Raw genomic sequence first — 14,468 nt, 5'->3', positions numbered from 1 at the left:
GTTGGGAAGGTAGTGTTCCAGTGCATTACAGGAATACTAAGACTCACTTTTTCCACATAGAAGCAACATAAGGGCTAGCTGTAGGTAGGGCAGAATTCAGTGCAGAGATCAGCATTTACATCTATATTAACTACTGGAATGGTCAGCTCACGAACATCTGGCTTTAATTTGGGGATGGGCAGACAGAGGGAGGAGAGTGGAATATTCACAAGACCTAATGCTGGCACTATAGAAATGCCCAAGAAATTACTTCTTATTTTTTTTCTGTATCCTGTGAATTTAATCCTGCTCATACTCTGTCTAATTTTGATTATCTTTCCAATAAGGGAGTTGCTGGCACAATTGCTTACCTTCTCTATACCCAAGAAATAATGTGGAATTAATTTGACCGTAGACTCACAAATTGTTTCCACTGGACTGTGTCTTGAGGCCTCTGGACTCATAAATACTAGCTACAATTGAATTTTTTATGAGTCTTTCAGGTTCAAGCAAGTACAAAGATGGTTCTTTACGTCTCCTCTAAAATCTTGATTTATTGCCTGGCCTTCTGATAACAAGCTGAAGCCAGACTAAATCATATATTTTTTAATTTTACATGTATAAACCTCTTTCCTCTCTCCTCCCTCCTTGTCTCTGACCAATTAGAGCTATTTTTGGTTAATAAATTGAGATTGTTCTTGAAGAGCATGACTTGTTCTGCACAATATGGGTTAATCAACAGATTGCCTTTTCAAAGGATCACTTAATCTGGTTAAATTGTAAGCTAACAAGAAGAAAACAAATGAGCACTTAGCAGAATGAAGTAACAAGTGTCCCTATCTGTGACAAATGTGCATTCTTTACCCTGGTTCTTTTTTCCAGCTAGGTAGGGTGTGGAGTAAGAGAACAGTGGTTTAATATGCTTGTGCCTGCAATACTGTCTTCACTGAGAATGCCCTTTGCAAGCAGAGAAAATTATTTCCCCTCTTCTCCACACTGTCAGTGCTAGTAGTTTTGGATTAAAAAGCTTGATGATTGGTCTCTGTTACAAATGTTAACTTTTTGATACTGTTCTCACACATACATTGCACTTCCAAGAATGTAAAACAAAATCCAGTGCCCAGATGTAAGTCTGTGCCCTGTTTCCTTTGAGACTCAATCTACCTGAGAACTTCCTGCCTGGTTTTATATGTATAATTGGTGGTGAGTTAAAATAGCGATGCCACAGGAGGAGGAAATAGCTGCCATCAGTGCTTGGGAGGAGATGGGGGGACAACTCCTTTCATTCTAGCAGAATAGTTAGAGAGAAGGTCCCATCTGCAAGGGCAGGATGGATTTTTAGGCCATTACCCTAATAAAGGTAGAGACCTGTAACAGTATTATCCTGTGATTTATTTATGATTGTGTTGCATAGAAAAACAAGTGCTTTTGAGAAACTCCACTCCTCAAATTCTTGAAAAGTCCTGGAGCCTGTATGCAGGAGTGTACTAGGCTGTAGGAAGCATGCTCTTGTTTAATTTCCCTCCGCACATACAGGTTATTCTGGGGGTGGGCAGTGTAAAATTTGAAAAGAACAGCTAACATGATATAACTTAGGTGCAAGTAGGAATTAATTGGCTTATCTGACAAACTGTCTCTCAGAATCTTAGAATCACAGAATGGTTTGGATTGGAAGGGACCTTAATGATCATCCAGTTCCAAACCCCTGCTATGGGCAGAGATATCTCCCACCAGACCAGGTTGCCCAAAGCCCCATCCAACCTGACCTTAAACACCTCCAGGGATGGGGCATCCACAGCTTCTCTGGGCAGCCTGTGCCAGGGCCTCACCACCCTCTCAGTAAAGAATTTCTTTCTAATGTTTAATCTAAGTCTACCCTCTTTCAGTTTAAAACCATTACTACTTCTCCTATCTCCTACGTGCCCTGATAAAGAGTCTCTCCCCATCTTTCCTGTAGGCCCCTTTTAGGCAGTGAAAGGCTGCTCTAAGGAGCCTTCTCTTCTCCAGGCTGAACAACCCCTACTCCCTTAGCCTGTCTTCATAGCAGAGGTGCTCCAGTCCCTTGATCATCCTGGTGGCCCTCCTCTGGACTTGTTCTAATAGGTCCCTATCCTTGTGCTGAAGTTCAGAGCTGAATGCAGGGATCCAGGTTGGGCCTTACAAGAGCAGAACAGAGGGGGACAATCCCCTCCTTCACTCTGCTGTCCATGCTGCTTCTGATGCAGCTTAATGTTTGCTGTTCAGCAATTCCTGTTTGCTTTGGGGTATTTCTGTGTTCTTCCTCAGTTCTGAGCACCTAAATAAATGTCACATGTAGCTTCCTGAGAACTACACCAAATAGCAATATTTTCTAGTGTAAAAGTATGTAGGGCTTAGATCAGAGTGCCTTCTAGTCTTCAAGCTCAGTGCTTCATGTCCTTTGGAGGATGTACATAGAGTTTCTTTATGGCACAGTAATGCAGTCCCTTAGATGAGAGTATTTTCCCCCACTAAAGGCCAATTCTGCTTTGTTTTATTTTGTATGCCTATGTCCAGCACCATGATCTTCAGGTGTTCTAACTGCACAGCCTGTTCTGCTTTTGGGCTGATCAGTAGATGTAAAGGAATCAGCAGCTGTAATCCACGGCTCTCCTCATAGTGCAGGCTTTCGTTGGAATCTGTCTGGTTTCAAAGTCCAGTGCATGACAACATAGCCCACTCTGCATTCTCCAGCAAATAAAACCAGTACGTCTGCTAAAACAAATCAATTAGTGCTAGGCACACTGAATCACTGAAGTCTAGGAACAGGAATTTCCCCAGTATTTTCAATAAAGGGTTGTGACAAAACAAACTAATTAGTAAATCAAGAGAGCCCTCTGGGTGTGCTGTATTTTATATTAACAGATCCAAACAATGTTTGGTTTGCTGTCCTGTTATGTAACTGAATTATGCAAAGTGAAAACCAGGCATGTATTTACGTGCATTCTTTATATATCAGGCTTAGATGTAGGGACAGCTCTGTATGAAGTGGCATGTGCTGGAGGCTCTATTGGGTAAGAAGAGGTATGCTTAGATGGAAGTCCAAGTTGCTGACAGACCAAAATTAAGCCTAATGAAGGGAAAGTAATAACAACTGTAAAGTGTCTTGGATCTACAACTTGTATGTGCATAAGGAATCGCCAATGCATAAATAGCATGAAACACTGAGAAGCTGCTTGGGTGAATAAAGAATCAACAAGATGAGTTAAATTTTTTCTGCAGAGCAAGTTATTTTTTTTTTTTTTTAATAATCCTTTTGATTAAAATGTGGTATCTACAGTGCATTTGACCTATATGTGTACCTTTCTATTTTCTATGCTAAGATACTGGTAGATCATTTAAAGTCACCTTTAGCCAATTTAAATAACTTTTATGATTGGCTTGTTAAAAAAGCCAACTGATATATTGAAGCAAGTAAGAAGAAGAGTTAAGGACAACTTAGTTTTCCTTTCTCTGAAGACATTCTATCTACTGTGTCAGTAGGAGTGTGAAAATACCATCTTGTTCAGGCTTAAATTTTGGCATTGCTGGAAAGAAAACCCTCCCCTCAAGTATGTAAACGCATATTTTGCCAGGATTTTTTTTTTTTTCAAAGCTGTAACTTTCAAAAGTGTGCCCTTTGATGGGAACAGTATTTTAAGATTAAACTGTTGATTAAAAAATGCAAAATATGTTTTTACTTGCAATAACACTTAATAAACCATTTTTTAAAGCAGCGTATGACAGAAAGGAGAAAAATTGTGTCCCCTGCTGTTTGTAGTTGTTCTATGTAGGAATGTAAACAGTGGGACTAACACTTGCTTTGCAGGGTTTGATTTTATTTTTGTTCTAGCTCAATTCATAGATAAGGGGGAAGGAATCTTGTATGCTAATATTGGTCTCTGGCTTTTTAGGTGCTGTTAATATATGTTTTTGCTTAGGTTTATTATTTGAAAATATGTGTTTTTTTTATTCTTTTAGAAGTAAGCTGACATTATTCCCTCAATGACTACTTCCCATTGGTTGACCAAATTTCAACTTTTGACTTGTGGTAGGTGGCTACTGCCCATAATCACATTATTCTATTAAAAGCTTCCTGTTTCAACGCTGGATTTTACACTCATTAAAACAGACTGTACAAGTGCTAGGATCTTCATGAGTCTGGAGAACCTGGCAACTTTTAGTGGAGGACAGGTTGGAAGAAATGCCAAACACAGCAGCTGAATTAACTGAGGATTCACTTACATGTGCTCAGTTCATCTGAATGTGGAATTTTTCTTGTTTTATTCACCCTCATCATCCTTCTCTCATGCAGGTGCTGCTGACTCATATCCTGTACCTTTTGCCCCAACCGCCTTCTAACTCTACTCTCTGCATAGGTCAGTAAAGGACAGTAAAACTTTGACAGGTTAGCAAGACACAAGGGTGTTGCCTGTTAGATCGAGACAATATGGTTCACTTGTCTTATTTTTCTTTCTACAAAAAAGGTCGCAAACCATTCCCCACAGAAGTGAAGTAGGAAATCCAGGACTCAGCTAAAAGTCTTCTTTTCACATCTGGCATCGTTCTTGTCCTGACAAACATCAAATTCATATTGCAAACACAGATAATGCTGAGAGGGAAGTGAAAGGTCAACCATCCAAAGTCCTGCTAGTTAGCATAGTCCTGCGTGGACTGTAAAGTGGCTAAGGCAGTCTGAAAGGCTTGTTCTCTTGGCCCTTTGTGTTGGCCCTGGTTGTATGTCAGCGTATTTCAGTCAGCTGGGATCTAGGAGTCCAAGTGAGCTTCAGAACAAGCCTGTCCCTAACTAGAGATGGGAGTGGGGAAAAACGGATTTCAGAAACCACGGATCTGTGCTTTTCCTGGTGACTTAGATCTCTTCTGGAGTCATCGACAGTTACAGACATGGTTTCCTGCGAATTCCTGAGCTGAGTGGATTACGTACAGAATTTGCCAGATGCTAAATGTTTGTCAGAAATGCACCAGTCCAACCGAGGTGCTGCTGTTTTGTATTTTGGGCCATGGATTTTTGTTGAAGACTTTCTCATGTCTCCCAACAATGATGAGTTTTGATTTCTCTGTACACAGCAGCCCTCCTAAAGGTGACACTGGAAGAGCTGCCATTTGAGCTACCTAGATCATTTAGTCTTATTTACATGTATTCTCCTGTCTTTCTGCAGCTCTGCCACGTTGCATCTCTGGCTACCAAAGCGAGCATCGTGGCATAGCAAGGTTTTTGTAGCAGTAGTGCAGCTATCTTTGGAAGCGAAGGCTGGCTTGAAATATGTAGTTTCAAGAATATATAGGTTAATGTGAAGGTTTTGGAGAACTCAAACAGAAAAAAATCATAAATCATTACATGTATATACCTCGTATATACAGACATGAAAAGTGGGGAAAAAGTTTCTCTGAGTTGTACTCATTGGTAAAACTATTAGTTGCATAGTTGGCTTCTCTTTCCCTTTCCTTACCCAAACCCCACGCTGCCAAGAGGTTTCAGTGAGGAAAATATTTTCTCTGATGTGCACTAACCTCCATTCAATGAGGACACATCAGGGAAGGGGAGGAGGAAGGCAGTTGCCTTGAATCTTTTTCCTTTTATTTCCCCCCCTTCTTTAACAACTACAACTCAAAACAACAGATTATGGCTCTTTTTTAATTTATGGCATATATTCCTAGTTTGACTGTGAATCCACTACTATTGATCTAGCTCTACAGTACTTAGAAATTCAGGCTGTGCCTGTGAAATTGCTTCTGGTGCTTTTAATATGCAAACAGATGTCCAAGTGCAATATGCCCACAGAGCAGGACATTTCTGGCCACGGCGACTGTGTTGCCTGCCTGCACAAGGAGTCTGATGAAGTTCTTCTGTCAGTGTAGGTCTGACCACACATGGGCATTTTTTTTTTTTCCCCTTGAAAAAGAATACAGATGTAGTGGCCGCCTTTTCTCTATTTGCACATAATACGAAGACAATATTATCTAGGTCAGCCAAACTGTAATGTAGATCTGGCATGGGAGCATAGAAAAAAAAAAAAAAGAGACTTAAAAAAAAATATTGCTAAGATAAACATTAACGACTAAATATGTTTTGATTGCGTTTAAAATCTGATTATTGTAAACAGCTGACTGCTACTGTAACTTTATAGCTCTAGCCAGATAAGCCAGGTAAGTACAAAAAATGTAGGCAATTTGTTGCCTAAGAAAGGTGTGAAGGTTGCATGATATGGATTTATTTATTTATTCATTTTTAAAGTCATTAAGAAGTCCAAAGCTCGCTCTTGATTCTGTAAGCCATGAAAAATATCCATACAGCTTCTTGCACCACTTTATCTATTTGTTTTCAGGTAGCTTTCACTCTTAATCACTCAAATCCCTTGTGTAAATCAAAGACAAAAAAGCAGTGCTGTGATTGCCAGTGGATTTGAATCCTGCTATGTTACTCTTTTACTGCTGGATTTGGTTAAAACTAAAAACTGCTTAAAAAGGAACAGCAATATAGAGTTTCATTTGATTATTGTAAATCTAAACCCTACAACTCTGGACAATTTTATTATGCTTGGCTAAATTGTCTGTATTATACATACCTGTGATTAAATGACTACTCCACAGTTTCCAGACTTCTTCAAATTGTGTAAAAGATTTGGATGTCAATGTAAAAAATGAGATTGCTGCTGAAGCTTTATGCCTTGTAGGAAGATCATCTTGGTAGATTTGTAGTTCTCAGTGTTTATCTGTGCTTTAAATGCTCACACCTAGATGAAGGAAGGTGATTTCACAGTCTTTCGGAAGTGGGGATAAAGCCCAGGGGACCTGAAAGGATGCACCAGTTGTTGCTTTAACGCTCTGCTTTGGATGCACCAGACACCTGTGATTGCCTATGTTGTAGGAAATACACGATAATACTCGTGAGTAGAATGAAAGCCAGCGGTTCTCACTTCGGGTTTAATGGTTCAATCACATCTCCTTTCTTATGGAGAAAAGGGGAATTGTTCATACCACCTAGAGAACTTTAAAGCTACCCTTAGGCTTATGTGTCGGATCTCTAGGGAATGCTTTAAATAACACAGGCTTCAGCCTCTTCAAAGGAGACCTGGCGCTAAGCAGTATCTGGCTGTTCTTTTTGTATGTAATAGGGTGCCTGTGGGCAGGATCTATTGCTCTAGTATACATAGCCCCTTTATTTTTCTGTGTCTTTAGCTCATTTTGCTGTAAGCACCCCTGGAATTTCTTTTTTTTTTTTTTTTTTTTTTTTTTTCCTATTGCTTATTTTTATCAGATTCAGGTAATCCATACTAAAGTGTCTAGGATATATAAAATATAAAATTATGCCTACCTGATATGCAAAACCTGTATCACAGCTTTACTGCACTCCTTAACTTAGTATAACATCACTAACCACATGTGGGTCCTCTCACACCTCAACCATTCTGTGATTCTTTCACTTGTATGCAATTGCTTGTGTGCCAAAGACTGCAGGAATAACTGTCAGTACTTGCGGAAGTCGTTTTTTTGCTGTAGCAAAGGTAGCCTTATGGTCCATTTGGCCTTTTAAAGGAAATTTTCTGTAGTTTAATATGGTCCATGACAGAGAAGCCAAATGCATTCAAACTCATATTCAGATAATATTGTGTGAACTACAGCTATAACAACCTGACTATAGCCATTATGAAATATGACTGGGTTTGGATAATGATGAATTGGCTCAAAAATCAGTACTGGTGTTTGACAAGGGTGTATATATACAACCTTCTTTGCAACCTCTTTCTTATTAGGAGTGAACAAAGATACCACTATAAAGAGATTTCAGATCAGAATTTACTTGCAAGTCATATTTTTGTAATGGAGTTGTAAAACTGACTTTTAACAGCTTGCACATTTTACTTGGGACTTAGTACTGGATGGAAGCCACCTTCTAAACGTTTCCTAGAAAGAAGAAAATTTGTGTATTTTTGTATTTCTTCACACGTCAAATGGTGGAAGGTGATAGTCTTCTCCCATTTTCCTTTCTTCTGAAGTTCAAGAAGCTGAAGTAAAATGGCACATTCCACATAGTTACTCCCTCCTAAGCATGCAGACAGACTCCAATTTGCCAATTCCTTTAGTTTTATACCTTTGCATTACTTCTAGAGGGACTAAATGTCATTCTGCTGTGACTGATTTTACCTTGAAGTGCTACTGATCAAATTTCAAACTCGCCATGCCTCCTGTGTATATAAACAGAAGTAGGAACATATCTATATTTCTGTGGGTCAAGGCTTCTCCTTTCTGTTTTCTCTCTGTTCAAGTTGCTTTTGAGAACTTTCAGTCATATTGTTACTTGTACAGAGGGATGTAAGTGGTATGTTCCCAAAGCATCTGAGATGCTCCTTTCCTTTGCCTGAGATACAGGAGATATAACAAGTTGTTCTTGTGTGCTCTGGTAAATCTTGAGCAAAGTTGATCATCAGAGAGCCTGTAAAAATGTCACCAAACCCAGGAGACACTCAAACCTGTAGTGGAGCAGTCCTGGAGTTTATCTGTTGGGGTTGTACCTGCAAATGGAGCAAATTGTCTGCTGGATTATATTCAGATGACCTCCTGGTTTCTACTTGTGTTAGTGTAATCAGAAGATGCATTACTTTTATTTGCATCTTAAGAATTGCTTTGCAGTTGCAATGTCTGTTTACTCTCAGCAATAGCTCTAGGGACTGGCGCTTACTTATTTTCCTTTTTCACTTGCCAAACTACAGATTTGGGGTGGTGGGGAGTGAGGGAGGAGAGGAGGAGGTTTGACTGATGTGAGGCAAAAGTCATTTGACACTAAATAAGTTTTCTTCACTTTTTCCGTACCAAACCATCATGAGGTGGGGTCTAAAGAGACGTAAATTCCGAGTTAGCAAACCATTTTCAGCTTTTGAAATTGGGCGTACTTGAAAATGTATTTTCTAAATGACATCTCTCAGGGCATTGAGAGTACCTAAACAATCTGCTCTCTTCTTCTTTTCCCTCCCTACCCTCTGTTTTTGTATGTGAAGGCCTTCTAAATAAATTTTCCGTAGTTTAAGAACTCCAATGCAGGCAACCCAGGACATTGTGTATCCTAGATTATGATAATCTATGACAGTGCCTAACATTTACCAAGGGGGGGGGGGAGGAACATATTTGCTGTTCAGTTGTACAGTGTCCACTTGTACATGCATTATTTGTTGAAGCCAAAATATTTAATCATTTCAGTATGGGCAAAAGTTTTCCTGCTTGGAAAGCAGCTACATTTTCCCTCCTGCACCAAAGCTATCAAAGCTTGTTTTGTGACTGTCTCTGTTCTTGCAGCTGGGATAAAAGTAACTTGAAAAGGCTAGACTGAAAATTGCAGACAAACATATGCTAATAGCAGATAGCTGTGCTAACAGGGACAAGAAGGAGGTGGCAGCTTTGGCTGGAGAGTAGCTGTGATTCTTAATGTTAAGTGTTAACACAGCTCAGAGAGCTGCTATCTTGTCCGAAATGCCAGCTGACTGGGTGTGAAGGGCAGCCATGTGCTACCCATCCCAGCAGCTTCTTCCCCTTGGATCTGGGCCCTCTTGCCACATCCAGACCTTGGCAGACCTTGAAGTAACTGTACATACTTAATGGGGAACTGAGCTCATGAACTGAAGGTGGAGTAATGCAATGAGATAATGGCCCAGTGACAATGGAAACATACTTCAGTGCATCTCATATGAGATCAGTTGCTTTGTGAGAAAAAATAGAAATCCAAGTGAGTTTATAGCACAGAAAAGAACTGGAGAACTTGATATTACCATTTTGTGCAGTTTTGATGGGCAGTGGAAGAAGTCAAGGCATCTTTTCAGGGATGATAGATCACGGATTGTGTCTATAGGGTGCTTTGGATATCTTTTGGGACTTTCAGGAAATTCATCTACAGAGCGTGACAGAAAAGTATGAAGTTACTTCAGTCAGATTACAGAACATTGTGATCTGTTATAGCTGCCTCACATATTTTTTGGAAGGGGGTGGCTTACTTGCCTGCTGTCAAACTGCCCGTTTTAGGGCTATTTCTTAAGTGCTATTTTCTTTTGACAAATGACTGCCTTGGTGAGAACTCCCTCTGCATCCTTTTCTGTTGAGAGCCTGGAGGCTATGGAAAGACCGCATGCAGCTCTGCACACACCTTCAGATTCCCAGCAGAAAGGTCTAGTTCTGTACCTTCATTCACTTCCAGTGCTCCTCCTTTTATCTTCCATAATAGCTTGTGTGTTGAAAGTGCTTTTTTAATTAAATTGTTTGCATCTCGTATATGCTCAATATATTCACTTTGAGGGCATTTTTACTGCAGTAGAAGGGTGGTGATATGTAAGTCTCAAGAATAATTAAAACTTGTGTTAACTTGTGTATGTTTTTAACAGTGATTGAACTTTGTGTTGAGTCTTTGCTAGGTACAAGATCAGATCTTAATCAAATAGGAAGGAAAGAAGGGGCAAATGAAGGAAGGAAGGGTTGGTTGTAGGCACCTATATAAGTTATTACCAGTTTAAGGTAACCCTCACCTGTCATGTTAAAAGAATGCATATATATATATATATTTATATTTGTATAATGAATATATGAACCCCCATATATATATGAACCCTCTAATTTTAGATATTTAGCTCAAGCTAGTTTTTGTATTCAGACTTATCAAGGGAGAGATGGAAAGTGAGATATTCTGAATCATCTTTTGGTGGCACCTTCAGCTCTCTGTGTGTGGATGTAGCCTTACAGGGTTAGACCACCTTGGTTTACAGTTGGGAAAAAAGCAGAGCAAGTTGATAAGGCTTTAATAGCAGCATTATATGACAGAGAAAAGATTTATATAACTAGGGACTTTCAGGAGAGAATGTGGTAAACCATACTTCTCTTTTACGTCAGGGAGCTGGAAATACACATCCAAATCAGCAAGATGTACAATGTTGATCTGAAGTTTTGACTTTGTGTGTTAAATTATCAGGTTCTTGTATTGCTGTATTTTATATAGTCTAGTCTTGGAAAGGCAGGGGAGGCTGTGTTCAGAGTCGCTTCCTACGGGGAAGATGGGGAATGAAAAAGGGACCAAATTCAAAATCAATTAGTCTTGTTACATTAAATTTTTGGAAAAGTGTTAATTTGTCTTTCTTCACTGAAAATACAATGTTACATTGGCTTGTAGATGGTCTGACTTTGCCAGGGATAGCAGGTGAATTAACATGAATCACACACTTTTTGCCAAGGATTCTGTGACGTCTTGTTCATACCTAAGTCAAGCTGGGACGTGTAACAGTGTTTTGAAATGGATAGTAGTTCTGACGATGTCCCAAACGTTAAACCAAGTTCAGGAACTACACTGAAGGTTAAATGCTAGCTCAGCCTGGAGGAGTGTGTTGAGCATCTGGAAGAGATCCATTTGGGTTAAACTGGTAAATCAAGTAAGAGCTTATCTGATTAAAGCCCCTATTTAAATGTCAGAGCATCTGCACTACTTCTTACTAGCTGAAGCAAATTTTTAATATTTCATAAAATTGTCAATTTATTAGGCCGGCCTTTGCAAAAAAAAAAAAATAAAAATAAAATAAAAATAATAATTAAAAAAAGAATCCTTATGTAGTCATTTTCCAAGTGTGAACAAAGGAAGAAAATCCCAGAGGGACAGACACATTTTTGTTTCAGGCTTCCAGGATTTCCCAAGAATGACTGTAAACTGTTTCCTACAGGTTGTGTCAAATGCTGCTGGTCAGGGGGTTGCCATCACTGGGAACAACACTTTCAACAACTGGAACTGGCCTAATGCTGTGATCTTTGCTGCTACTGTAATCACTACAATCGGTAAGCATTTGCTACATCAACTGTCCTAACTGTAGTTTTCCTTATGATCCACTGTGCTTGTACTCTTCCATTTCTGTGTCAGGCTAATAATAATAAGCTTGCTATGGCTGGAGTTGTGTAGAATACACAGGTTTGTAGAGGAAAAATATTTTAGGACACTTTGCTCATGGGTGTATATAAGAACGTGTCGTTCTAATAAGTAACTGAGTCAAGGTGCTGATGGGGATAATTGAGGTCATTCCAGTTCTCTTCATTCATTCATGCACTTAAATTAACAAATCATAAAGTTCCCTAACCGAAAGCATTACCAGACATTTCATTAAACTAATATTTAAAGCACGTGCATATAAGGTTTTTGTATAACTGTCCTGTTGCTCACATTCATCCTCTTCAGCTACTGAATTAGCAGTGTTCTTGGCTTACAGAACAATCTAGGCTATTTTTAATCTCTTAAAGAATATAAGGAACAAGAAGTGTGGTCTTATAAATCTCGTTACTGATTTGTGCTTATAAAACCCTTTGCATTGACATACAGAAGGTACATTGCCATCTTTTAGGGAGTAATCTTTGCTACAAGGTATTGGTACACCCTGGTTACACCTACAACATAAAAAAAAAAAAAACAAAAAAAAACAAAAAAAAAACAGAATATATATGACAAAATAACCAGAGAAGACTGGAGGTACATGTAAGTGGAAGCCTTACTGTTAGGTCATACAGCACTGCATTTTCTATTATTTGAAACTCACAATACCCATCTTATAATCTAGTTTGTGACACAAAGAAGTCAGGAACCTAAATAAGAAAAATCTGTTCAGAGAGGGTTCTCATTTTGAGTTTGTAATGTCGTTTTGGGTTCTGTGACCAGCAAGGAATGAAATTCAATTGAAATATCTTGCAGTGTCATAACTCACCTTCCACTTAACTCTCAAACCCTTACCCTGGGAAGGTAACAGGTCAGAAAGTAAATATGCATGAATGGATCTTTCATGTGAAAGCTAACTTCAGGGTAAATTTTGAGATTTCATTTCATAAAATTGATTCAAACTCAAGCTTTTAACATTACTGCTTAAGGCTGGGGAATCTTATTAGAGGTTTTGAGATGAGTATTAGCTCATATTTATCTCATCTTGTCAAGGAAAAAGATGCACGCTATCCAGGGAACGCTTAAAATGTAGTCCTCCTCTCAGCCTGCAGTAATGGAATACACATTTTCTGAAGTAGCACTGGAAGGCATCCAGATTCAGAAGATCAGCTGGAGTAGGCTAATGTTCTCATAGACAGTGAAATAAGGAGCATCTGATACAGCAGAAGGCCATGCAATGTTGTTCTATGTATAGGTAGAATTGCCTTGAATTCTGTACAACAAAGACAGACTGTGCATATGCTTATCTCTTTTAGGTTACGGAAATGTTTCACCAAAGACGCCCTCTGGGCGTCTCTTTTGCATATTTTATGGGCTCTTTGGAGTTCCTCTCTGTTTGACATGGATCAGTGCTCTGGGGAAGTTCTTTGGAGGACGTGCAAAGAGGCTAGGCCAGTTTCTGACAAAAAGAGGAGTAAGCCTGGTAAGGTCCTCTGCTTGTTTATCATCCTGCTGTGTATTTTTGATGCATAAAGTATAAGCTTAATTCATCTGCTAATTGTAGTAATAAACAAACACTTGTATAAATATGAATTTCACAAATGGTTGTTGCATAGAAATAACCGGGAGGTATTTTGGGTATGTTAATTCTTCCAGAAGTTTTAAGAAAATGAGGTCTTGCAGAAGCATTTGGTAATACATACTGTAATTTCTTTGAAGACATATATCTCCATACATGAGAAACCTATAAGATCAATATAGGTGAGGCTCTATTTTCAGAAACATTCCCTATAAGCTCCTCTGTCATGGAAATAAGCTGTCCTGCCTTGCTCCTACCTGCTTGTGTGCTAGCATAAGCACTTTCAACTGATTCGCTGCATAAGAGTAAAATACTGTTTTATTCTCAGTTACTGTTTTTTTGTTTGTTTGTTTGGTGTTGGACAAGTTTTGTCTCAGTTCTAACTGCACAGAGGTGGGATCAAATGCAGGACGGAGTGTATGGAGGATGGTGGGACTAGTTTGGGCCCTAGTTTCAGAAACAGCACTGACTTCCTTGGTTCAACACCCAAGAAGGTACAGAAAATGATGGTGAAATGTGTGTGTTTGCAGCTTTGTGAAGCAGGGTTTGTGCAGAGGTTAGATTAGTGCCAAAAGAGGTAGGAAGCATAAATAAGAGAAAAGCAACAAGCAGTCCTGACCCTCTATGCACAAATGAACCGTTGTAAGAAATAGTTGTGTTCACTTCAGTCAGTGACTATCAGTTACAGCTGATAAACTGTTAGTACAAAACTCTGAAATGACTGATACTCTCCAATGATACTCTATGCCATGGAAGGAAAAGAAAATCATCTTTTTTCCCTGACTTTTTTTTTTTTCCAGAGGAAAGCACAAATTACATGCACAGCTATTTTCATCGTTTGGGGTGTCTTAGTCCATCTAGTTATTCCTCCTTTTGTCTTTATGGTGACTGAAGGATGGGATTACATTGAAGGCCTCTATTTCTCATTCATCACTATCACCACCATAGGGTTTGGAGATTTTGTTGCTGGTAAGTAATTATATTTTATGTATTATTTTGCTACATGCA

The 14,468-nt window shown here is 39.1% G+C and overlaps 1 protein-coding gene and 1 long non-coding RNA gene across 2 annotated transcripts in view; one reads left to right on the top strand and one right to left on the bottom strand.

Annotated features, from left to right (window-relative positions):
- Positions 1–14,468, top strand: part of KCNK5 (potassium two pore domain channel subfamily K member 5) — a 38,049-nt gene that overhangs the window by 17,747 nt on the left and 5,834 nt on the right. The window contains exons 2-4 of the mRNA XM_084515620.1: positions 11,685–11,796; positions 13,198–13,364; positions 14,261–14,429. Coding sequence (XP_084371746.1) covers positions 11,685–11,796; positions 13,198–13,364; positions 14,261–14,429 — 448 coding nt within the window. The remainder of the gene's footprint in view (positions 1–11,684; positions 11,797–13,197; positions 13,365–14,260; positions 14,430–14,468) is intronic.
- LOC311435009 overlaps positions 7,778–14,468 on the bottom strand; it is a 31,505-nt gene continuing 24,814 nt past the window's right edge. Inside the window, exon 2 of the long non-coding RNA XR_014691874.1 lies at positions 7,778–8,510. This is a non-coding gene — a long non-coding RNA (uncharacterized lncRNA). The remainder of the gene's footprint in view (positions 8,511–14,468) is intronic.

Source organism: Aythya ferina, assembly GCF_964211825.1.
Source record: "Aythya ferina genome assembly, chromosome: 3".
Lineage (NCBI taxonomy): Eukaryota > Metazoa > Chordata > Aves > Anseriformes > Anatidae > Aythya > Aythya ferina.
Note: the sequence above shows the minus strand (reverse complement) of the source record. Positions and strands in the feature narration are given on the sequence as shown.